Raw genomic sequence first — 25,738 nt, forward strand, 5'->3', positions numbered from 1 at the left:
TTTTTAAGTTTGAGACAGGGTCTCACTAGGTTGTCAAGGCTGCCTCAACTTTGTGATTCTCTTGCCTTGGTCTCCCAAGTGGCTGGGGTTACAGGCATGCAACATCATGCCCACCATAAAAGGGACTCAGTGTTTTTGCTTTTTTGTTTGAGGGGTACTAGAGAATCAAACCTAGGGTCTGACATATGCTAAGCAAGCACTCTACCACTGAGCTACATCTCCCACTTTTTATTTTATATCATTCTGTTATATCATTGGCATTTTCTTAATACTGTATTTATATTACTTTTTATAAAAAAAAAAGTCATCATGGGTAACCAACACTGTGGTTCTTTTTTCATACATTCCTGTATTTAAAAAAAAAATGCTTCTAAAATGGAAACCAACAGCAATGAAGAAAGAATCATGTCAACAAAATGACTGAGCTTCCTGCCCTCCTCCCAGAAAGACTGTTCCTCCCGTGAGGAAGCTGTGAGGTTGTCAGTGACCAACTGCTAATCATAATCATATAGGTCTGGATTTGTACTGGTGTCACGGCTAACCATTAAAGCTTCCCTGTGGCTTATTAGAAAACTAACATGTAGCAAGAACAGTTCTGATTAGTGATCACTGTAGAAATGCCTTCAGAGCCTGTTCCATGTAAGTTTTCTTCCAGTTGAATTACATGCCTTTTCCTCTGAGTCCAAAGCTATTTGTCTACACACAAAGGGAGGGGTACACTTCAGTTTCAAACTGTGAGAAAGGCATCAAGGACAAAAACCACTGTGTTAAGGGGACCTAGACATGCTGGCACAAAAGCACAGTTAAGTGGGTTTTCAGTTACAGAAACTTTCTCCTAATCCTGGAAGAGATTCTAGGTCTCATTTTTTTTTTTAAATCTTTTGGAAGAGAAATACCTTTTCTATTTGCACAGTTCCCAGCTAAGTACAAAAAAAAAATGATCCTTATTATTCAGATCTGGCTTATCTCTCTTGCTTGGGTTTCAATTCCACAGCCATGGAGAAAAAACTGACCCGGGACACAGCAGCACACCCAGTATTATGCAGGTGCTCACTGAGCTGTTCTGGTTTTTTGTTTAAATCAACTGAGCTCAATTTCACTGGAACACAGAAGGTGTGCTTAAATATTCTGAGATAAATGTTTGTGCTATAATATCATGCACCACCAAAAATGCAGGGCAAAAAGGATGCTGTGAATGAAAGAAGTTCACGTGCGAGTAAGCAAAATCCTGATCTTGCAACAATAGAAGACATGAAGTCAGGCTTCAAGGAGTCCAAAGTGTCATGGGGGAACAGATGAGTTAAAATTAAAAAAAAATACAACTAGCCAAACTTTACATTATAATATAAAATTGTTTAAAAGCTGAACATTCTTCTACACTTGATTTCAATTCTGCATTATCTTCATTTTTAAAGTCTTCTGAACCAGAAAATGACATAATTTGTTTGATTTGGGGCTGTTTATTTCATATCAATGTTAAATCAAGTCACTCAAGAACCAAAGTTAAGAGTTTCACACACCAGAGGGTCCGCCCAGCTGGCACTGGACAAAACAGGCCCTATTGCTTCACATTTCGGATCCCCTGTCATCCCAGCAGCAGCACCCAGGAGCGCTGGTGAGTTGTCCTTTAAGGAATTACTAACCAAAGCCTCAGGCTGCATTTTAAAGCAATGTTCTTCACAACAAAGTTCCACCAGACTGAACATGGCTGAATAATGAGATTGCCATGTCTGACTTGGCAAATTAAAGACTGTGACGGGGAAGCCAGGGAACAATGTACTGGACAGTCCACTCTGTGGTCGTCTGCCCCATTTAAACCTCATCTGGAAACAGAAGAAAGGCAAAGGGAACATACGTGGTAAAGACCAGGGCGACACTCACATCCTCCACCCAGGGACAGTCAACTGTTCTTTTCTAGTGTAACCTCCAGGCAGAGGGAGGGAGATGCTGCCATCTAGAGCTATCTAGGGATATCAGCTTTGATATCAATGCACCCAACACTAAAGGACTGGTAGGGGTAGAAAGAAGGCGTCTTAGGGAAACAATGGTGGGAGAGTCATCTTCTTTCAAGAATCAGGTCTCTGTCTTAGTTTGAGAAAAGGGCAAGGAGAGGAACAATTCTCATGAGTGTAAGAATGCAAAGTCACCTGTGAGGGGAGACTGGGGAATTAGAACAATAAAAGGGAAAAGACCAAAAATTTTTTTTTTAATGAAGGAAAGACAAGAGGATGGGTGGCCACGATGAGACAGGTCACTGGGGACAAAAGGTTAGACCCCTGGAAACCCTCAGAGTTCCAGAGTTATGAAGTACAGAAAAGGAAAATGAGGTTAGAGAAAAAGCCAACGGGAGGAATTAAAATCAGACAGACAAGAAAATAAAAGGGATATGAAACTCAGCCCAGGACTGACATCCTGGGGAAAACAAGAGCTACGAGTAATGAAAAGTGCTCAGTTCCTACCCCCACATTACTGAGATGTGAGAGAAGATAAAGGGAACAATGTTAGGAGAAAGGGTGTTGAAAATGGTTAAATACTATGCATGATTGAAGAAAATTTCCAGAACTTTCTATTAGAATTTATCTTCTTATGATAGAGTTAAAGTTTATTTTTTTAAATATGAAATTATGCAGAAGTGACCTGATCCTGAAGTTTCTAAGTAACAACTGGATCTAAGATCCCAACGTAGAAAGCTAAATTCAGTTCTACTTGATCAAAGACATGATTTTATTAGCTGTGATTGCAGATTCCCAGTCGTTCCCTCTTAACAAAAAGCTTTCAGCACTGACAGGATGCAGATAATGGTCATAATTCAGACACAAGTTGGTGACAACCATCAGCTGGTAGGATAGGTTATAAGCTTCCGACATTATTGAGGACTCTTGTCACCAGCAAGTTCAGCTGCATCTAGTTAATTCCATATCAGATGCAGATTTGTTTAAAATGCCAGACAAGTGGGGACCATTCAATCCTGTCCAGGCCTCTCCCTGCTCTGACAAGGGAGGAATCCAAGGGCTGTCAGACATGATGGATGAGGGGAATTACTCCAGGTGTGCTGTCAGGGCCCCTCCCCCTTTGGGCACTTCGCTTTCATCAGCACAGGAGGCAGAGGATGTTCTGTAACTCAGGATGGAGGCAGTTTGGGAAAACAGCTCGTCCCAGAAAAGTGGTACACAGTCATTAACTGCTCACTTCTCCTTTTGTTGGCTCTTATGATACTGTCAGCAAGAAATCGTTTCCAGAGCTACGACCATTCTAGAGCTAGTGCAGCAGTTGGTGGCATTACCAAGTGCACAACCATAAGCTACAAAGAAGTCTGATCTCTCCCTGCATCAAATCAAGGCAGCAGCCTGAGATTGGCAAAAAAGGTGAATTTCTGCAAGGAGAGGGTAGCTGGCCATGAGTGAGGTCCCAGATCTTGTCTCTGAAAACGTCCCTAGCCTATGGAGACCTGCTCCCACCTTATCCAGTTTGTTCAGGCAGCAGTAATCAGTAAGTCCTGCTCCAGGCAGTAGCACATCCAGAGTTCTGTATTGAAAAACTCCAAGGGAACTAGTCACATTACCCCAATGCTGCACGGAGTAGGAGGTGAGCACAGAAATCCCACAAAAGGAGAAGTAAATATTCCCACTGACAGCCCAAAGGAATCTGTTTTATTTATAGAAGTAGCTGCTATTTAATATTTTTCAAGGGATGTCCTTTTTCTCAAGGCTTTCAAAGAAAATACAGATGTTACTTCCAGAGAAAGGGAAATGTTAAAACGGTGATGGGGGTATGGGTGAAAGAGGAGTCTTTAAATGTAACTGGAAATAAATTTAACTAGGAGTCATGAGGCTTCCCTACCTGTTGGATTAGCTGAAAACCATAACATGAAATTTCAGAAATCACATTTTGTTTTATATAAACAGAGGAACATAATCAAATCAAAGGAACAGAATTAAGAGCAGACCACTAACCTAATTGAGATTATGTTATTGTATAATTATTATATATTCCATAATATATTACTTTCAGTATATGCTAAAAGCAGTATTCTAGGTTAAGAATAAAAATAGTTTGCAAAGTAATAGTGCTGGGATAACTGGGTGACTGCTTGGAGAAAGAATAAAAGGAAAATTGCTTAACAGAAGTTAAGGCCCAGATAGAGATTTAAACACTAAACATTATATCATAAAGACATCAGAGGAAAATATGAGATAATATTGTTAGACTCTAAGAAGAAAAAAAATACCTTTGTAAGCATGACATGAAATCCAGAAGCCATTCAATATTAATATGACAGTAACCCTCTGGCAAAACTAATCCAGAGGGGGGAAGAAACAGAGAGAAGATGCCACTGAACAACAGTCAGAATCTCAAAACTGAAGAAGCCACACAGAACTGAGAGTTTTGAAACTTACATTCATCATTAAATTTCTACAAAATCATAAAGTACCAAACTAATGTGAGAATAAATTTAAAAATCTTAATAGTCTTACTATCAATAAAAATTTGGATCCATCAAAAATTCTTCCACAAAGAAAACATCAGGTCCAGATGGCTGTATAGGCAACTTTTAGAAGATTCAAGAAAGAGATCAACCCATTCTTACACAGTCTCTTCCAGATTTTAGAAAAAGGGGCAACACTCTCCCAGGTAGAGAAGATTATTGTTCAGCAAACAGTCACAGCTTTTCAATAAACAGCCAAGGTGAGGGTCGACTTCCCACCCCACTGATATCTGACTTTACCATGGTGATTTCTGTGGCCAATGGACAGAAATGACACTGTTAGTTGGAATCTCATCCTTAAGAAGTAGTGTTTCTGCTCATCACTCTGGGGTGGTTCAGCTCCAGCAAGAAAAGAATACAAAAGATGAGCGCTGCCTTTCAGCATGGGTCCCAGAGCAAGATACAACCTTCAGTCATGATCCTGAACTGCAGAGTGGGTGGAAGCTACCCCAATCTATAGCTGTGCAGCCCAAAGCAGAGTCACTCCAGCCAACCCACGTACCCAAGGCAAGAAATAAACCCTTACTGAGGTATGCCCTAAGAAACTGTAATTCATCACATAGCATCACTGCCAAAAGAGCTGCCTGGCATACATTCCTAATTTATTTTGTTCAGCTAACATATCTTAATATTAAACCAGACAAAAACAATACAATAAAGGAAAGCTACAAGCTAATATCACTTATAAACACCGATGGAAAATTCTATATATATAAAAAAAGTTTTAGTAAACTGAAGTAGAAATGTATCTTTTTAAAAAATATCTTTTTAGTTGTAGATGGACACAATGCCTTATTTACTTATTTATTTATTTATGTAATGTGGTGCTGAGGATCAAACTCAGTGCTTCATGCATGCTAACCAAGGGCTTTACCACTGAGTCACAACTCCAGCCCAGAAATGTATTTTTTAAAGTAATTTATCATGACAAAGTATTTTTCTCAAAAATTTAAGATTAATGGCCATCACCAAATGTAAAAAAAAAGGCATTTTTAAAAAATGTAAGCAAACAAGGAAAGAAACATTCTTCACTTGATACAAAGCTTAAAAAATAAAAAAAACATCATTTATCATATTTAGTATGAAATGTTGAAGTATTCTCTTTAAGATGAAGAAAAATTAAGGATATATGTTATCACTACTCCTATTTGACTCAATCCTGGAAGTCCTCATGGATAACAATGAAATAAAACTAAAAAGATTGGAAAAGTAACATGTAAAGCTGTTATTTTCAGTAGATCATCATTATCTACAACTCCTTCTAAATCTCTTCTCCGAAGTTACTAAGTTTGATTAAATTAAAAAGTAATATCCAAAAGCCAACTGAATTCCTATATATTAGCAAACGAGTAGGAATGTTTGTTTCTAAAGGATATTATTTGAATTCCCTAAGAATAAATCTAATAAAGATTGTACAAATTCTTTCTATTAAAAAAAACCTATTGAAAAACATTAAAGAAGTCCTAAGTTAATAGTGCAATATACCATGTTCTAGAATAGTAAAACTCAACATCATAAAAATATCAATTTCCTCAAATTGATCTACAGATTTAATGTAATTTTAATCAAAATTTTAATCAGCTTGCAGAATTTCACGAGCAAATTTATACGAACAATAAATGTGCCCCAAAGAGCTACCACTCTTGAAGAACGACAATGACATAAGGGAACTTTCTTGACCAGTTATTAAGACTGGTGATGAAATTACAGTAATTAAGAAAGGGTGATGTGGGCACAGGGACAGGCAGATGAACCAATTAAAAAATAAAGCCCCCAGAAACAGAATCAGGTAGGTCTATAGAGAAATGCACAAAGAAATACTTGGCAGTTTACTCTGATATGAATTATGTCCTTTAATTGTTACGGTGATATTGTCAGGATTCGTCATTCCCATTTACTAATGGAGACAAGAGGACTTCATGAGGTGAAGTCACAACTGCCCAAAATTATAGATTCAAGAATGGTCATTACTAGAATCCAGTCCTAAGTTTAATAACCTAAAACATGCTGGTCTTTTTCAACATGTGCTATGCTCTTTTGGTTTCTTTTTGCTTTTTTGGTTGTTGTTGTTTTTTTGTTTTTTGGGTTTTTTTGTTTGTTTGTTTTGTTTTGTTTTGTTTTGTACCAGGGATTGAACTTCAGGGGCACTCAACCACTGAGCCACATCCTCAGCCCTATTTTGTATTTTATTTAGAGATAGGGTCTCACTGAGTTGCTTAGTGCCTCACTTTTGCTGAGGCTGGCTTTGAACTCATGATCCTCCTGCCTCAGCCTCCTGAGTCACTGGGATTATAGGCATGTGCCACTGAGCCCGACTCTGCTATGTTTTGAAGAACAGTTAGTAAATAAAGCAAGACATAGGGACTGTGTGCTAAGGATGACCAACAGTAGCCCCCAAAGCATTCAGTAAAGATCTTAGCAGAATATCAGGCAGAACCCAGTACATGCAAGCAAAATATCATAATAACTACTGTAAAAGGGGTCAAGAAAAAAAAAATGTTCTTCTGAGAATATCGTTCTTGAGTAACACCATGGATCCACTTAACTGAAAAAGGTATACTGCATATCCTCTGGAGTTAAGAGTCATGTCACCAAAAGTGTCAGGCTGATTCATATGGGTCACAACTGCAAATAAAACAATCATCTACATATTTAATTAGAAGATGAACACTCTGAATAGAAAAATAAATTATATTCAAAACCCTAAAAAACTATAGAGACCAAAACTCTGTCTCCATGTAGATATATGGTCATCAGGTAAAGCCATATTTACCCTCTATATATGCAAGAAATGGAGAGGATTTAAAGTCAACAACAGAAATGCTATTCTTTTAAAGAACTATAACAGAGGGTAAATTAGGAACACCATGTCCCATAAAGTTTGTTTCCAAAGAGCCATAACTCTCTCCTTGGGCTCTCAAATACTTAGTTTAGTTATGTGAAATTCCTATTAAAATGTTTTATGTTCTCAGCTCACTTAATAGCTTGATTTTTCTAGTAGTTTGTTTATGCCTCGCTTCTGTGAATACAGAGAGAATCATGCTTTAAATAAAAATGAAATACAAGAAAAATGGCATTTTAAAGAATGGAAATCAAATTAAAATCTAAATTGCAAATCATCTAACATGTATAAAAAAGCTAAATTAGAACTGCAAGAAAAGCTGAAAGGGAATATATTTTTAAGGGTCATAAACCAAACGATAATATTAATTGAAATAAGAAGGCTTATTTAAATGAAAAGTCCAAAACTAAGGATTTTATAAGCAATGGTCCTAATTTATATGCTTAACATGCTAACATTTGTTACTTTCTTTTACATAGCTAACCAATTAGGGTATATTTCTAAAGAACCAATTTTATTTGTTGGAAATTATTTGTTATCTTAGCTATAATTCTGCAGCTTTTCAAGCAACAAATGAATGTCTTATATCTGTAAAAGAAAACACAAGAAGTGAAGGTCTGATGTTTGAATACCTGCAATTACTGGTATGTTACATTCTAATTAAGATAATTAGCCTTGAAAACATTCTCATGATGACTGTCAACACTAGTGTCAATTTAGTGGCAGTTAATGACATGTATAACAAAGACCTATTTTTACCACTTAAAAATTAAAAAAAAGAAACCTTTTCCAAAAAAGAAAAGAGAGGTAGTCTCACTGAATATTCAAAACTCTTTATAATCAATAAAGCTTTGCTTGGGAAGTTTAAAAGGTGGTCCCATAGCTTATTTCAGAGGTTTACAAATTGGAGCATGGAGACCACAACAATATACTTAACTGAAATTTAGGGGAAAAACATTAGAACTTCAGTTTCCACTTTCTAATCTCCTTTTGTTGTTGTTGTTGTCATTGGTTTTAGAGCATTTTATAAGTTGATTCTCAAGCAGAAATATGGTTGGTATGCACCAGGTCTGATGTGGTTAAAATACTTCCAAATAGGTTGTCAAACAGCTATGGTCTCAAACTCTCCAAGTAAACTCTATCTCCCCCATCATTTACCCCAGGACTCTACAGCCCTCTCCAGACATGGCAGCTAAATGTAACATTTAGCAAACTTCATTGCCTCTAGGTTTCTCCTAAAACCCTACAGTAAATGCCTCCCTGGTGGTTGTAAGTGGAGATTCACAGGAATGTTAAAATGTTCTTTCAACCACCTGTCTGTACATTTTTAAAAAATCATTTTGAAATACATCCTTATGTTAGGGATGTATACTCAAAAATGCTTTGTTGATAGGGTGATCCACCAAAAAATGTTAGAGGCCTCAGTCATCTTCTGTGTTATACCTGGGAAAATGATAGCAAAATTTGGCAAGGGGGAGGGGGAACAAGATGGAAATATTAGCAATATTTTCTGTAAAAATTATGTTAATAAAGATCCAAATATGCAGGCAGTGTGGTAAAAGTGGTGTGTAAAATGTCAGTGCAAAAGAAAGCAAGACTTCTGTACAAGTCATATTTTTGATACAAAAAAATTCATGAAGACTAGCACCCTGGTAAGTCTTTTGTGTCATCCAATGGAAGGAAGGAGGTGAATGAAGTTGGGTTTCTTTTGTTTTTTAATTCTTTCTTTCTTTCTTTCTTTCTTTCTTTCTTTCTTTCTTTCTTTCTTTCTTTCTACATGACAGCAGAATGAATTTTGACATATAATACATACATGGAATGTACATACATCAATCTTATTGTCAATTATTTTCTGCTGCCCTTCCTATCCTCCTTACTCCTCCCCTCCTCTCCCATCCTTTCTCTCTATCCAATCTAATGTGACACACTTTTTTTCTTTTTCTCATTACAACATCATATATGTATTCTGTATAACAATGAGGTTCTCCTTTTATTTATCCTGGTCACCTTTTTATTTTCTTAATGGTTTAATTCTTTACACATGTTAAGAATGTCACATTATGCTTTCTGATTTCACACAAGTTTACACCCTATAAATTATCCTGTGGAAAACATGATATGCCAGCAGTCATCTGAATCATGGAGAAGCTGACTTTACAATGCCAACTCTGTCACTGCTTAAAACCATAAACTTCAGATATACATTTAATAAAACTTAAATACCCTGATTTTATAAATTAGTCCCTCTTATCCAAGATGGTAATAAATAACAGTTAAAATGTATTGTACTCTTCTTAGGCTTCCAAGAAGACATCCTTATATGTATGTTCTCACTTGACTCTAGGAACAACTATACACAATAGGTATTATTAACATTCTCATTGTTCAGAGGTGCCAGAAGGTTATACTTCTTGGTCAAGGGCATGCATCTAGCAAGTACTACAGTTAAGATTCCAACCCAGGAGCCAGACTCTGGAGCTCACACTCTTAAACACTACTCTAAACTGCCTACAGTAATTAAATTCTAAATCAAGTGTTTTTAAAAATGATCATAATTTAGATAAGGGCAACTGCAGAGCATGATGTCTCCAGGCAAGGGGAAAAGGGTGGCCCAAGGTCTGTTCTATCATAAAATTCTCCAATTCGAGGATTCATTTTCAAAAGCAAGGCTCTCAAAGGTCAATTAAAACATATACAGGTGCAATGAGCACAGCCAACTGGTAAGTTCGTGATATTTTAACTAGTGTTATTTCTAAAAGCCTCTCAACAAAATATCCTAGACTCACACCTTCAGCAAGTTATTTCATTTTCCTGGCTCTTCGGGAAATCAGGACAACTGGGAATGAGGAAGAAAGGGGAGAAAACAAGTCCAATCTAACCATATAATAAATGCTTTTCTTCAGAAATGCTCAATTTGAAGTTGCAGATGCAGCTTGGTGGTAGAGCACTTGCCTACCATGGCCATGTCTATTCTCCAACATGGCCACTCCCCCCAAAAATCAAATCAGATATGCACAATTCAAAAGGTGGTAATGAAATTAGGATTGGTATAAGAATGGGTAAGGCCAGGGAAGAAGCAATACGTGAGCTACAGTGCAGAATGGTATGGTAGTGACCCATCAGAGGACAGTTCCATAGAAAAGTACTTTCCTTCCAGAATAAGGAAGGACCTAAGAAGAATTTAATATCCCTTTGTGAATGCCGGGGGGATCAGAATGGCCAAAGTTACTCTGCAAAATTTAGACACATTTAAAAATGAAAACCCTTGACCTTCCATCAAATGAATCTGTCAAGAGGATGAATGTTTTCCAGAAAATGGGAAAAAAATAATTTCTTAAAGTTTAGGTAGCTACTTTGTGATTGGAATTTTGTAAACGGAAGGGACAACGTAATATATCATTATCACATTATTTATCAGGCTAAAACTGATTTTAAAAAACTGTGTGTTGTCTAGGAACCAAAAAAATGTCTTATATTTATACAAACCAACAAGAAACATACCTAAATAAGCACCATATAATCAAAGCAGGAGCAACTATTCTCAAAGGAAAACAAGTTGATTTCATGAAATAAAGAGATATTTCATTGTTAAAATTTCTAGAAGAGACATGACTTCTTGCCAAAAGAATGATATAATGTATACCCATTTTCTTTTCTTTTCTTTTTGTCCTTGGGATTGAACCCAGGAGCACTCAACATCTGAGCCACATCCCCAGCCTTTTTTAATATTTTATTTAAAGACAGGGTCTTGCTGAGTAGCCTAGGGTCTCATTAAGTTGCTGAGGCTGGCTTTGAACTTGAGATTCTCCTGCCTCAGCCTCCTGAAATGTTGGGACTATCTGTGTGCACCACTGCATGTGGTTGTATACCCATTTTCTTAAGAAGATATATAAAACCATGACATATTAGAGCCCAAATATTTCTTTTTGCACAATTCTACAGTGGATACAATAATGCAGTATCTTCAATTCTCAAGACTATTCAGGATACACATCAGTCAGAGAACAATTCAAGTTTTAGTGGAAGATCATCTTAGATGGAAAGAAAGGTTCAAAGAAAAATTGGTAAAAGGAAGAAGGAAGGAGAAGTCAGGACTCTATAAAGAAACAAACTGGCAAAAACAGGAAGGCTGGGGATGATGATCATTTCTAACATGAGGTTTTTAGCAAAACTTGAACCAGCTAAACTTGAATCTTTACTGTTACTTGCCCCCTGCTACTTAGCATCTATGGTTTAAAATGTTGAAAAGAACCAAGGAAGCTGAGGCTAAAGACAGATCAGTGCTGGGGATTAAACCCATGAGATCCTGGGTTTAATCCCCAGCACTACACACATACACTCAAAAGGAAGATGATATGCCCTGAATAATAAAAGAATTGATCACAAAGAGCTAAGCTTTATAAACTATTCCATTCTTCACATAAAGGCAGATTAATACAGCATGAGATCGAAAAAAAGTCTTCTCATAATCCAGTAGGCCATTACTAACAATTAGCTATTGAATCTAATAAAAATGCAAGCCTATTTCCTTTTTACTAAAACACCTGAAGACACCATGTTGTCCATCTTCGATATTTTTTTCCTAAATACAAAGCAATCATCTGAGTGGGTGGCTGAAGACTCCTATTCCCCTCATATAAACACCCTTCTTAGTAGGAGACATCTATGTTGGTGGTGGTATTCCAGGGTTCTGATCAAGCCAGAAATCACCACCACTGATAATTCAGGAGCCTCTGAATATTCACGTGTTATTTTGGCTTCCTGACTATCCCAGAAGCATCATGTAAGAAGATACACCGTTGTTGCCCAGACTTTCCACCCCTCTTTACATGCTAACTCATTCCACTTGGTACACAGCTCCTCTGCGCACAGAAGCTTGCCTAAGTTCCACTCAGCTTTGAAAACTCAAGTAAAGTTGCAAAGCTTTTCCAGAGACTGAAGCCCAAGTCATTCCTCTGCTTCCACAGATCCTCCCTGCTGTAAACCATCCAGCATGCTGTTATCTTCCACTGTTTGATTTCTCAGGAGTCTTTTTTTTTTTTCAACCAGGTTTATAAGCGCCTCAAAAGCAAGACCATGTGCTACATCTTTTCTATCAAGGTTTTAATACTAGTTGTATAATAGGGACTCCATTAATAGTCAATTAACTGAAAAATGAGCATGGTGGTGAATACACTGATTTGGAAGCCAACACCAGATTGATGCTTCAGGTGCCAACAAACCAGGAATAAGCATAATTACCAATACTTCCCACTGCAGTAGACACAAAAGTGTGCTTAGAGAAACACACGCAGGAAAGTTATTGAAATATGTTACTCTTCCAGAGCCATAACATTCAGGAATTTCCTAAGTCTATGAAGTAAAATAATAATTTTTCATTTTTCCAAAAACGGGAAATGTTATATTTTAATACCTTTCCTCCTACACACCACTGTCTAATTACTTTTAGTTTCTTGTTCTGCGTGCCAGGGTTCTTTTGCAAGCAAAAGGCAGAAGCTGAAATTTTACCATGGGAGCAAAAGGACATCAAAAAGGACAAGCTGTGCCACCCCAGGAGATTCCAAGCGGTACCTGTCCACCACTGCATCTCCATGGTGGCTATCACTGCTTTGACACCTTTATCTTAATCATCTCCACATACAACAGAAGCCAATGAAATCCCTGTTAGACTGAGCATTTAACTAGGCTCCGCTCCAGGAAACAGCACACTAGGAGCTTTGGAAAATTCTGAAATTTAGAATTAAAACCTCTTCAACATTCACTAAAAAAGAACCATCTTCTAAGTACTAACTACTCAACAGGCACTGTTTTTGATGCCCAAGATACAGTCAGAAGTAAGACATCTGAGACACAAGTGATTGATTTACTACCTATGGACATCTCTTTAGTGCGGCAAGTAAGTGGACTGGCACCTAGAGAGGTACATCACTTAAATGTGTAACAAATGAAAATTAAGCTTTAACACACACACATCCACATATGTAGTATTGCTGTTATAAATTGGATTTGCTTCCTTTTGTAATGGTAAGCAATGAAAAGAGGGCATGCATTGCTAGTCTTTAAATCACACAGAATATGTAAGGGCACCATTTACCACACTGACTTTCTCAAACGCCCTTGACAATAAAATTCCACCTGACTGGTCTGTCCAAGCACACTCTTTCAGGAAGCTGCTCCAACAGGAGCCCCATCCTTCCCTGGAAGTATAACATACATGTGAGGTAATGAACACTTTCTCATCTTCACAAAACAAAAAGAAGACTAAACAAGGAGTTTTAAGTGTCTACTCTTGGTGGAATTTCATCATCTTAGGAAAAAAAATCTCCCCAGAATATGCAGTTTCTTCATTCATTCATAGACTGAATCACAGTGTCCCTCCTTTGTTGTTTGTTAATTATCCTCTGAGCATGTTTAGCTAAGAATGCACACTTTAAGCATCTCTTCATAGAGGCAGTAGTTGGATTATAGCAAGGATTTTATAGTACACTTTTAAGCTGACCGTTGATTTACAGACTCATGTTAAACCAGCTACTCCATAGATGGGCCCAGGTGAGCCCATAATGAGATTTATCTTTGTGGATTAGGCCTGACCTATAATAATCTGCTCAGGGCTCCCTATTGCTATTTCAGCACTGAGTTATGAAAATTCATCCCTTCACTCTAAACAGAACCTAGCTCAGAGGGTAATAACTATGAGATGTATTACTCCTGGAATACAAGCACTCCTGAGACTCTGATTATAATGTCCACAGCTGAAGGCACTATTTCACAATTGAGATTACTACTTTCCAGATGAAAAAAAAAAATTCTGAACTGTGGAATAATGCCTTCAGCAACACACACTGTAATCACACTCGTCAGTACCTTTATCCCAAGAGCAATACAGGTTACCAACAGTTGGTGTGGGAAGCTGATTTAGGGAATGGAAGGCAGACAATATAAGAGGAAGCACAGATAACCCTAATTTCATATTTGTGTTGCCTTATCTGCTGGCTTTAGTGTAGGACTTCAACATGCCCCAGAAGTAGATCAACTTCATGAAAGCATAGATTTCAAAAAGTAATTATTCTTCAACAAACAAACAAACCAGAAAAGTTTTTGTGTTGTTTTCTTTTTGAAGAAGACAATATTAAGCTGCACTTTATTGTAAATAGAAATATGGATTTGAACAGCATTCCTAGGAGCAATTTAGCAAAGGCTGTGGAGAACTTCAACAACACTTGTATTTTTTGTCCCACTAATCCCATGTAAAAATCTACCCTAATTAAATAATAATTAGAGGTGAACAAGAATTTATTAAAAAGTCTGCTCATCACCATTATTTGTGATAGGAAAAACTCAGAAATAATCTAAACAGAGAAATAGTTTAATAAATTATGACAAACCTATGCACTGGAATATTATGCAGCCTTTAAATTGAGTCATAATGGTCATGGAGAAATGCAAATTCATAGATATATTCTGTAACTTTTGTTAAGCAATTTATCCAAGGGCATTCAACTGTTCCTACATCAATATTTAACAGATACTCTCTTGGAGTCAACTAATTGGACTTCGGAACAGGTTTTTGTTTTTGAGCTATAAGGCTAATGAAGTATTGATACAATATTAAATGACTGCAAATAAAGTCTGTGCCCTAAATAAATGCTGACATTATGTCTCCACATTCTGAATGAATTAAAAAGGAAAAATACACTTTTGCATATGTTTAGTGAATTTTCCCTGACTCCTCATAATGCATTTTTGCAAATGGAAAAGATGAATATTCATCAAGGCTCTTTGAATATATTACAGTTTAAATAGTTTGGTTTTAATATTTATAGTGCATCATGAAATATAATTTTTCCATTAAAAGAAATGGATACGATGTCAAAAGACAGCCACTGAAGAAAAAGAAAATTATACCACTTAACCTAATATTTAAAAGTTTAAAAACTGTATTTCAAAGCACCTTTCCTGTTCAAAAGTTTTGTGTTCCTTCTCCAAAGATATCTTCCAGTTTGTTCAGTCGGCCAATTTTGAGCAAAGACAAGGGACAAAGGAACAACAAGACAGTCCCTCATCATGCAAGGAAGTACAGAAAGGTTAAATTCCCACCTCAAATCCAATCAGTGGAGGGAAAAGTACATGTTTTCCTCCCCTCTGATAATACCATGTCAGCTAAGCCTAGCTCACAACCTCCAAGAAACATTCTTCCTACCGATCCCAAGGACACTGAGGGCTGCACTTCCCAAGTGATAGGCATGGTATAAAGTGCTGTATGGGTGTCATGACCTTATAACCCCATGAGGCTATGACAACCATGAGCTCCTTTCACCAAGGGATAAACTGAGGCTCACATGATTAGCCCTGAGACTAATAAATGGTAGAATCTGGAGTTGATCTCTAGCATCCCATGCTCTTAATCACTTTGCTTCCCCCAGCCTTACTCTCATTTTTTTTTAATAATTATTTTTTAGGTGTAGTTGGACACAATGCCTTTATTTTATTTATTTGTTTTTAGGTGGTGCTGAGGATCGAACCAGGGCCTTTTGCATGTTAGGCAAGCGCTCTACCGCTGAGCTACAACTCCAGCCCTCATTTTCCAACCAAACAATTACAGCTTAATTCCTAAATACAGTTTCCATAGTTAGCTTCTCCCTAGCTTGAACAATAGCTTCTCAGTTAACCATATAACATAAACCAAAAAATATTTATCACAGAATAAAAGCAAAAAAAAAAAAAAAAACAGAACCAGTTCCAGGGCATTGGAAATTACTGAAAAGAAATATATTTATTTATAAGTTCATCAAGTTCAATGAGTATCTACCATGAACACACACAATTCTAGGCACCATAGAAATAACTGGGAAAATAGAAAAAAAAATCTCTCTTCTTCATGAAACTTATATCAGAGTACAAAAAGATATATAGTCGGTCCTTCTTATCCATGAGTTCTGCATCCTTGAATTCAACCAAACACAGAAAAAAACATTTGAAAACATTACGGCCATACTACACATATGCCGCCTTTTTTCTCTAAGCTATATTGAGTAACAACTATTTACCTAGCATTTACATTGCTTTTAGGCACTGTCATTAATGTAGAGATGCTTTAAAGAATGTGAGAGCATTGCATAGGCTATATGCAACTACCACCTGCATTTTATATAAGGGACTTCAGCATACTCCAATTTTAGTATTCAAGCAGTATCCAGGGAAACAGTCCTGCATGGACACTGAGGGACGATTGTAAATAAAATAAGCAAATATTGGATACATTTGAAGGTGGCATGAAGAAAAATGAGGGAATGGAATGTGCAGCAAGCGATCTTGAGAACAGTTTCAAACACATGGTCAAAGAAGACCTCAGTGAGCTGGAATGTGGATGTGACCTTTCCACAAATGAAATGTATAAGGCACATGATTCAAATCAAACAAAATTGGAGAAAAATAACTGGAAACTAATTTTCAGACTTTCTGCTATCCATTATTCCAAAGCACAAAAGTGGTGGATATTTCTTATCGTGGCCACATATACCATTTCTTAGCTCCAGTCATCAGGGCTTACAACCTTATTTTCCTACCAGGAAATAAGTTACCCCTGGTCCTGCTTTTGCCTCCTAAAATTTCCATCTTTCTTTCCAGAAAGCAGCATCTGTACAAATCCCACTGCTTCTGACGACTATGACTTCTTTGATAAACTACCCATGTGTGTGGGGAGGGACAGAAAGATGGAGGAAGCAAATGGGAAAATGAGTTTTCCTCTCTTCAGATTAATGTATATGAAGTATACATCTGACACTTCATCAGCACTCCCGGCTGGTGTCCCAGCAGGCGGACACTGGCTGAGCATGTATTCTGCCAGCTACCAGGCTACTTAGGATGAATTGGCAACATGCCATTTATCTGAAATGCCCAATGTGTCTGGAAGAGGAAACACAACTAGATTTAGCATTGCCAAGGAAAACTAGATACTTCAGGCTAGGAATTAATCTCCTCCTTGAGAAGGTAGTTAGCATTACCTTCAAGTTTGCCTATGGCATTTAAATCACTATAGGTCATACATTTACTAAAATTCATATGTACCAAACCACAAAGCCTTCATTTATATCTTACTAACATATTAATATCTATCAGGTGGAGGGTCTACACTTTTCCGAAATGTTGTTGCAGTAGAGCATGGAATTCTGTTATACCAAGACTATGCTGTCACCCAGACATAAACCATTTTGATCCCTTACTTTTCTAATTCTTCCACACTTGGACATGCATATTGCTCCAACTTATTCAATGAATTGACAAAATATTTAAGCCAATATGACTATAATCATGATTGCCAAAAAGCAGATTAATGAAACCTCCTTAAATATGAACAAAGATAATCTCTCTTCACAATTTGGTTTCCATATATATATAATTTTTTTTTGAGCAGCTGATGGGGAATTAAATGGGATTTGGCCTATCACATGATCTTTAAGGTTAATGGTAATTGTAAGATGCACAATGAAGAGACTAACATTAAACAGAGTCATGAGATGGGAGGGAAAGGAAGAGTAAAGGGAAATTGCATGGAAATGAAGGGAGACCCTCATTGCTATACAAAATTACATATAAGAGGTTGTGAGGGGAATGGGAAAATAAACAAGGAGAGTAATGAATTACAGTAGATGGGGTAGAGAGAGAAGATGGGAGGGGAGAGGAGGGGGGATAGTAGGGGATAGGAAAGGTAGCAGAATACAACAATTACTAATTGGGCATTATGTAAAATTTTGGATGTGTAACCGACGTGATTCTGCAATCTGCATTTGGGGTAAAATTGGGAGTTCATAACCCACTTCAATCTAATGTATGAAATATGATATGTCAAGAGCTTTGTAATGTTGTGAATAACCAATAAAAAAATAAAAAATTAAAATTAAAAAAAAGAGTAAACCAGAGAGGTTTTAGATGGATGGTCTCACCAAGCCCCCCATTAAGACACACCACCACTCTCACCTTGAAATTAAAGGAATCTGTCACTTTTCCAGGAATGATTATCCATTTCTTCAATATAATTTACTGAATACCTCCTATGTGCAAGACACTGTACTAAGAGCAGTGGTGAACAGAAAAACAATCAGGTAAGAATTCTGCCCGCAAGGAGCTTGTAGTCTAGCAGGGACATATCAGTCATACACACAAAGGACAAAGAGCTTTACCATAATAAATGCTCAGGGAATCAGGGAGAAGGTGACTTATAGCTCTAAGATGGGTCTACTGGGCAGGAACAGTGGCCAGGAGACTGGATCAGTCAGTAGGGCATGTTCTACTGGGCATTGCACCTCCACAAACTTCAGCTTCCTTGTAAGACAAGGTGAAGAAAGAGAAAAGAAAAACAAAAGAGTTCTAAAATATATCAATTTCCACCTCTTCAGCATCATTTTCTAGCAAATCTGTTAGTTGTAATCTGCAGACATAATTTAGACATCCTTCAATTCAAACATGGTAGAAATGTGAAGCAGATAAAACTTGATGTCCTTTTAGACACGTGGTCCTAACAGCTCAAAATACCATTAGTTTGTACCTGAGTGACATATATTTAAACATCATGGTGGCGCACTGAAACATCACACCAGAAGACAAGGAAATCAAGATGGTGCTCAGCTGGGAGCTCTCCCCTGACTGCTGCTGCCCTCAAACAATAGTAGGTTGGGAGGGAAAGAGTTTTCCAATAGACTACAATTAGGAATTAAAGAATCCTCTGAAGGGAAAGATATGAGGAGGGTTAAATGTTCAATCTTCACTATCTACCAGTAAATGCCAATTATATTCTGACTTCTGTGCCCAGATTTATTCATAACATGATAATAACAGGCATATTAATATTCCTAGCATTTGGATTTGTTACATGCCAGTTAACTATTTAAAAGTTGTTCTATGTTATATTTCAGCATTTTCTCCAGTTCAACAAAAGCAAACACCATAAACATAAAACTTGCAGTTGTAACAGCTAATAATTTAAGACATTCTTTGATAACAAAGTCATCTGACAAATTGCAAGCAATGCTCTTTTATGCTTCCTAATAATCGTTCATATTTTTGTATCCTATTCCCAAATATCTTAGGTGGCCTGACATGCATTTAACAATGATTAAATCAGCTTCTGTATCTGGGTATGTGACAACTACCATCAGGTACTAAGATACAATACTTGGTGACAGTGCTGTTTTAATCAGAATGATTTACTTGGCAATAAGCCTAAAAGATAACTATTTGTGCTAAAAGATAACTATTTGTGTTAAGCATAGTGTTGTAGTGGCTGAAAAACACATCTGTCAAAAAAGACAAATCATGAATTATAAGGTATTTTCCTACTAAATTCTTACAGTCAACTAAGCTTTTAACAAAATTCCCTAAGGAGGAAAAAGTCACTTTGGTCAGGGGGAGGGGATAGTGGAAAATGCTTATCTACATCGCTTTAACTGTGTCTTTAAAAATAAGCCCAAGGGTTGGGAATGTAGCTCAATGGTACAGTACTTGCCAACTCCTGGCTTCAGTCCCCAGTACCAAGGGGAAAGAAAAAAGTCTCATCAGGAAAAAGATGACTTTTGGCTTAAGGATAATTGTTAATTTTGAAGTCACAAAATATCCTAAAAGAAATATTTCTCTGGAGATAATTATTCCATAATTCAGAATATTAATTATTCTGAGAGTAAAATCAGAGAATTTCAGAGTTGAAAGGGACTTAATAGACTGTTTAATACATCTTTTCATCTTGCAGTTACAGATGAGGTGATAAAATTTGAGAAACTAGGGACTGAGACTGTGGCTCAGTGGCAGAGCACTTGCCTAGCATGTGTGAGGCACTGGGTTCGATCCTCAGCACAACATAAAAATAAAGTAAAGGCATTGTATCCATCTACAACTAAAAAAAAATTTCTTTAAAAAATTTGAGAAACTAAGTGACTTGCCTACATTTATACAATTACTTAATAGAAGAAGCAGCACTAGAGGCTGGACCTAAATCAAATCTCAGAGCTGGGTATAATGGCACACATCCATAATCCCAGCAGCTCCCAATTCTCCTGCAGAGGCAGGAGAACTGCAAATTCAAAGTCAGCCTCAGCAATATAGTGAGGCCCTAAGCAATTTATCAAGATCCTGTCTTAAAATTAAAAAATAAAAAGGGGTTGGGCATATGGCTCAGTGGTTAAGCATCCCTGAGTTTAATCCCTGATACAAAAAAAAAAAAAAACACCTAAGTCAAACCTCAGTATATTATTGTAAGATTATCAAATATCCAGTATAATATAAATATATATAATTTATAATAATACATATTATTACATATTTTATTATAAAATACGTATTCTTTATAATAATAAAAATCAGTAAAAGATGTTTAAAAATCTATTTCCATGCCATACAACTCTACCACCAATGTAAAAACTAACTTACTTGTACATTTTTCTAAGCTGAGAAGAAGCTTCAGGTGGAGAAGATGCCCACTAAACACAACAACAAAAAAATCTAATAAGCATATGTTTAAAAATGAAGGTCTATACTTGGAGAAGAAAAGGAAAGTGCAAGTTCATGTTGCTAACAAATATTTATTCCATGTGCCAACTGGTAAACATGAAGAGTCCTGGTATGGGAAAAGCGAACTCCTCCCCCCGTCCCCATGCTGAGATTGGAATATAAGTTAAGCAAGTACTTTACCACTGAGCTACACTCCTAGCCCACACCATTTTAAATCATCCTAGAAAAGAATGATCCTAGCAAGAATCACTAACAGATGGTAAATGTAGGGGAAATATTTTATGAGAAGCATGTTTGCATGCCTTGAAAGTATCTCCCCACAGATTGCTTATAGATTATGAGGGAGAAAAGACATAACTACAGTGGAAAAATTGGGCAACACCTTGACTGAATGATCAAAATTAACTTCATAGTGAGGGGCAGATGGACATTATGCCCTGAGGACACATCACCAATGCCTGATTCTGGTCTGAAATGTTAAAATCTGAATCTCGCCATGGGAAAAAACAGAGAAATGTAATATAAGGAATGTTTCATTAAAAAAAAAATTCTACAAAAGTGTCTGTGTCAGAAAAGAAAGGGGCTGGGATTGTAGCTCAGTGGTAGAGCACTTTCTTAGCATGTGTGAGGCACCAGATTCAATCCTCAGCTCCACATAAAAATAAATAAATAAAAGAGGTTAAAAAAAGAAAAAAAAGAAAGAAAAGAAAAAAGAAATGCTTTCAACAACTTAAAAAAAGAAAGGCAAGACAAAGTATATGGAAAACATCCCGTATTAAAGAAAACTAAAGAGGTAGGCAATTAAATACAACACATAACCTCAAGTTGGATCCTACACTAGAGGAGGAAAAATGTTATAATGGACATGATTGAGTACATTGATTAAATTGAAATAAAGATGACAGAGTAGATAATAGGATTGTGTTGGTCACAAATTTACTCAAGTTGATAACTGAGATAACAAACAGCTGTAATATATATAACCAAAAATAAATTTCAAAAGTATATGTATGTGCATATACATATGTATACACACATACATACGGATATGTATTTATATACACAGAGAAAACACTTAACAGAGCAAATCAAGATGTTATTTAATTGAACCTAGATTTAGAATAAACTGGAGCTCTGTGTTTTTATCTTAGCCTTATAATTTTTCTGTAAGTTTGAAATTAAAAATTTTTCAAGAAATAAAAAGCCTACAAACATTTCCATTTCTTTGGGAGTACAGGTGGTAAACGGTGGCAAGTGGAAATACTCCACATGTGGAGGGGTGGCGGTAAAAATCAGCACACTGAAAGCAAGGTGTTTCACATTGCCACATCTGTACACAGTGCTACATGAGTGTAAGTTTGTACCAAATTAAACTCAACAAGCCTAAGTGCACCAGGCAGGAGATGGGTTGGACCACCTGGACCCACCAATGGAAACACTCACCAGGCTGGCAGTGAGCGAGGGCGCCGACTGGCCCAGGGCCTGGCTGCGCATGCGCACGAGGTTGGATGTCTCTGCTGAGGCGGGCCACGCCTGGCCAGCCACTGCATTTGGAAGGAGGTATCGTCCTGTTGGGGTTAAAAAAAAAAAAAAAAAAAGATAAGTCATAGGCAGACCGCAATAGTTCTATGACAGAGTTGGGTGTCTTCCTAGCCATCTTCTCTATTACTTCTGCCATACTGGGTTAGATCATGTTGTTAACAATCAGAGAAAAACTGTTTCAAGTCAAGAGATCGCGGGCGTGTTCTGACCCCGACTTTCCACAGAGACCCAAGCAAATCTCTTGATCTCCTGCACAAGTAGCTTCATCAGGGTAGGATGAAGTGTTTTTTCCCATGTGCATATTCCATTGGAATGTGTTGAGAATATACATTAATACAAAAAGCGTTCCCTGCATCATGGAAATAAATGCATGCGTTTATAAATGTTATTTGAAAAACTCTAATGCAGAAAGAGTAATGATCTAGGAATCAACTGAAAAAGAGTCTACACAGTGCAGATCATGACCGACAAAAGGAAGGGGTGGAATTCTTTCAAGGTGAAGTGGGGCTGATGCCCCTTTTCTCAGCTTCTCTCTCTGAAGCGCTGGTGACCATCCAACCATGTCTGCAGCATACATAACGATACCCATTTGCATAAATCAGGACATCAATGTCAGTCTAGGTTCACTGAGCAATTTCCATCAACCTTGAACTCCAATATACACAGTGTATGCTTTTAAAAGACAAATAGCTGAACCAATTCACATTGTTACTTCCTTGGTACAGGAATTAGACAATCATTGATATATATAAGAAATGAGGTTTTTGACTTCAGAAAAGTTAGGGTGGCCACAATCATTCACATAGTAATGAAGTTCAGTATAAACAGTCCCTGTCTGATTTTTATCTGCTTTGCTCCAATACTAGCACATGACTTGGCCACCACTTATTGAATGATGACAGGGTGAGTGAGCATTTTCTTCCCAGAAAACATAGGGACAATGAAAAAATGGACTCTCGTTGGAGGGCCAGATTTGTGAGGACTCCAGCTTTACTTCAGTAGCATCTATTCCTTCTTTTTCCCTTATGTATGCACCCAACAAGCACATCCCACTGGTCAATAACTATTATAATCTATTAACTATCAACAATATCAAAACACAGGAACTTGGAGCATCTCCCATTCATTGCCCAGGTAAGTGATCTAATGATTTATTTAACCCACGTGCTTTCAGAAATTTATATTTTAAGTACAAAAGGAAAATGACATCTTATTTTGCCAAAATTGATCTTTCATTCTCTTATTACACAGTAAAATCACAGGCTCTAGATAAACCTGCTTTTGAGATTTTTCCCTATAGCTGAACAACATTGGGGAAGGAAGTTAACCTTTATTGGCCTTGTTTTGTTTTTTTTTTTCACCTCTAAAATGGAGATGATAGAATCAACTACATGGAATTGTTTAAAGGATTGTGTGAGTAAAGCACTGGTACATGTTAGCTATTTAGCTGTAACAGTAGTCAAGATGGAAAGCATCTATTCTGATTAGGCTATGTTTGTTTTCATTCAAAAGTAGAAAATGTTGCAAACAGAGAGAAGAGATATGATAAATGGTGGTATAAAGGTATATTAAGAATTGTATACAAAAAATAAGAGAGCTCATGTATAATGGCATAATTTGGTGTGAACATACTTTATATAGAGTTACAAAAAATTTGTGCTGTGAATGGATAATTATGAATGTAATGCACTCCACTATTGTCATGTATATAAGAAATAAATAAAAAGAAAGAAGAAAAAAAGCAAATAAAATAAAATACTTTTTTTAAAAAGTAGAAAATGTATAAATATACAAAAAAAAAAGTCACCTAGAATCACACCAATAAAAATGACTCTGGACATGTCCATGATTTTCCTTCAGACTTTCTTTCTACAACCTACATTTTCTTACAAAAATAGTATCACATTAATTTTTATCACCTGCTTCCCGACATCCACGCATAAGAGATTATGACCTTTTCCAAGCAAATAAACACAGCAACTGTCAATTAATTGGAACATGAACACTGTCATTGAAAACTCAAATATAATTAATTACCCTCTGTGATTCTGATCACGGTCTCAAAGACATTCAGACATACTTTGTTGAAGGGAATTTAAAATATAAAATCCAGAATTTTAATTTTTCCCTAGCCTTATTTTGAAATGTGAACTAAAGGACTAAGAGGGTTTTGAGAAAATTTTCCTCTTTAGGCTTCAAAGCAGGACACTTAGGGCAGCAAAACCAGACTGATTTTGGAAAGCAGAATTACTATGACTTGAACAAATGGTTTTTTTAATAATTCTATCTGAAAGACCTCACTTGTTAAAAATATATCAATCTATTCAGTAATCTGAATGCATACATTTAGGGGGAGTCCTCCTGGGTCTCTTCCTATGTCTTTGATCTTATATTTCTTTTGTTTGTGTTTTGGAGAGAGATGTGAAAGGGTACAGAAGCTACGTGATGTCAACATTTAAATGTCAGAGAATCCTCGCTGGCCTTACATTCATTCTGCCCCATATACTTTCTTTTTAAGAAAACTAATGTTAAGTGCAAAAACATCTGGAGAATCTAGTATAATTAGAGAAAAATTCAAAGGGAAAATATTTTATTTCACGGAAAAGGTATACAAATTAGTCTCTCTTTCTTTTTTTCTTTTAGTAGTACCTAAAGAAATTTAACAAATATTAAGCTTTGATGAAACTGGCTAGTAGCTATATGCAGTTATATTTATTCCCTATTTTTTAGTATATAGGATATTTTACAATATTACTTTTAATAGTTCTTATAAAAAAAAATGTGTTCTATACTCTTACATGTTAAACTACCCAGGAGCACTGGCAGTCCCTAAAGCTCAAGTGATGATGGGGACACTCTAAGGGTTCTAGTTGGCAAAGCAAGAAGTCAACGGAGAGGTCTGAGACAGGTAGTGGGAAAGAAGGAACCATACAGAACCTCCTCATCACCAAGACCAGCTCCTGGATAATCTTCAGTGCAGAACAGTCATGTGTTAGGATCCTGAGTGACTGAGACCAGGTGTAGCCCAGCAGGATATAAATCTGAACAGAATCCAGAAACAGCAACCTAAGCACAATGAAGGGACCCAGGCCCAGACCCCTTCTCTCTGTATACTTTGAGTCACATTTTGAATACTTCCATTTTGTTAAATCTCACAGGTTGTTTCAAGGTAAGTCAGCACACTGGAACCAAACTGGTAAACCCGTAACAAGACTCGCATGCTATCTTGTCCTCCTCTGGAATTACTGTCAAATTTAACATTATCATGTATGTCTTACTTGTTGCTAGCTCACGTGTAAATCCAATCTTGGTAATTAACAAAAGGAATGCCTTCAGTTCCTTTGTTAGCTTAACAGAGCTTAACCCAA

General features: G+C 36.7%; 1 protein-coding gene across 7 annotated transcripts in view; it reads right to left on the reverse strand.

Annotated features, from left to right (window-relative positions):
• Positions 1–25,738, reverse strand: part of Mast4 (microtubule associated serine/threonine kinase family member 4) — a 554,645-nt gene that overhangs the window by 347,441 nt on the left and 181,466 nt on the right. For all 7 annotated transcript variants that reach the window (XM_078015707.1, XM_078015703.1, XM_040273127.2 and 4 more), the window contains one exon: positions 22,272–22,396. In XM_078015707.1, coding sequence (XP_077871833.1) covers positions 22,272–22,396 — 125 coding nt within the window. The remainder of the gene's footprint in view (positions 1–22,271; positions 22,397–25,738) is intronic.

This window comes from Ictidomys tridecemlineatus, chromosome 1, assembly GCF_052094955.1.
Source record: "Ictidomys tridecemlineatus isolate mIctTri1 chromosome 1, mIctTri1.hap1, whole genome shotgun sequence".
Lineage (NCBI taxonomy): Eukaryota > Metazoa > Chordata > Mammalia > Rodentia > Sciuridae > Ictidomys > Ictidomys tridecemlineatus.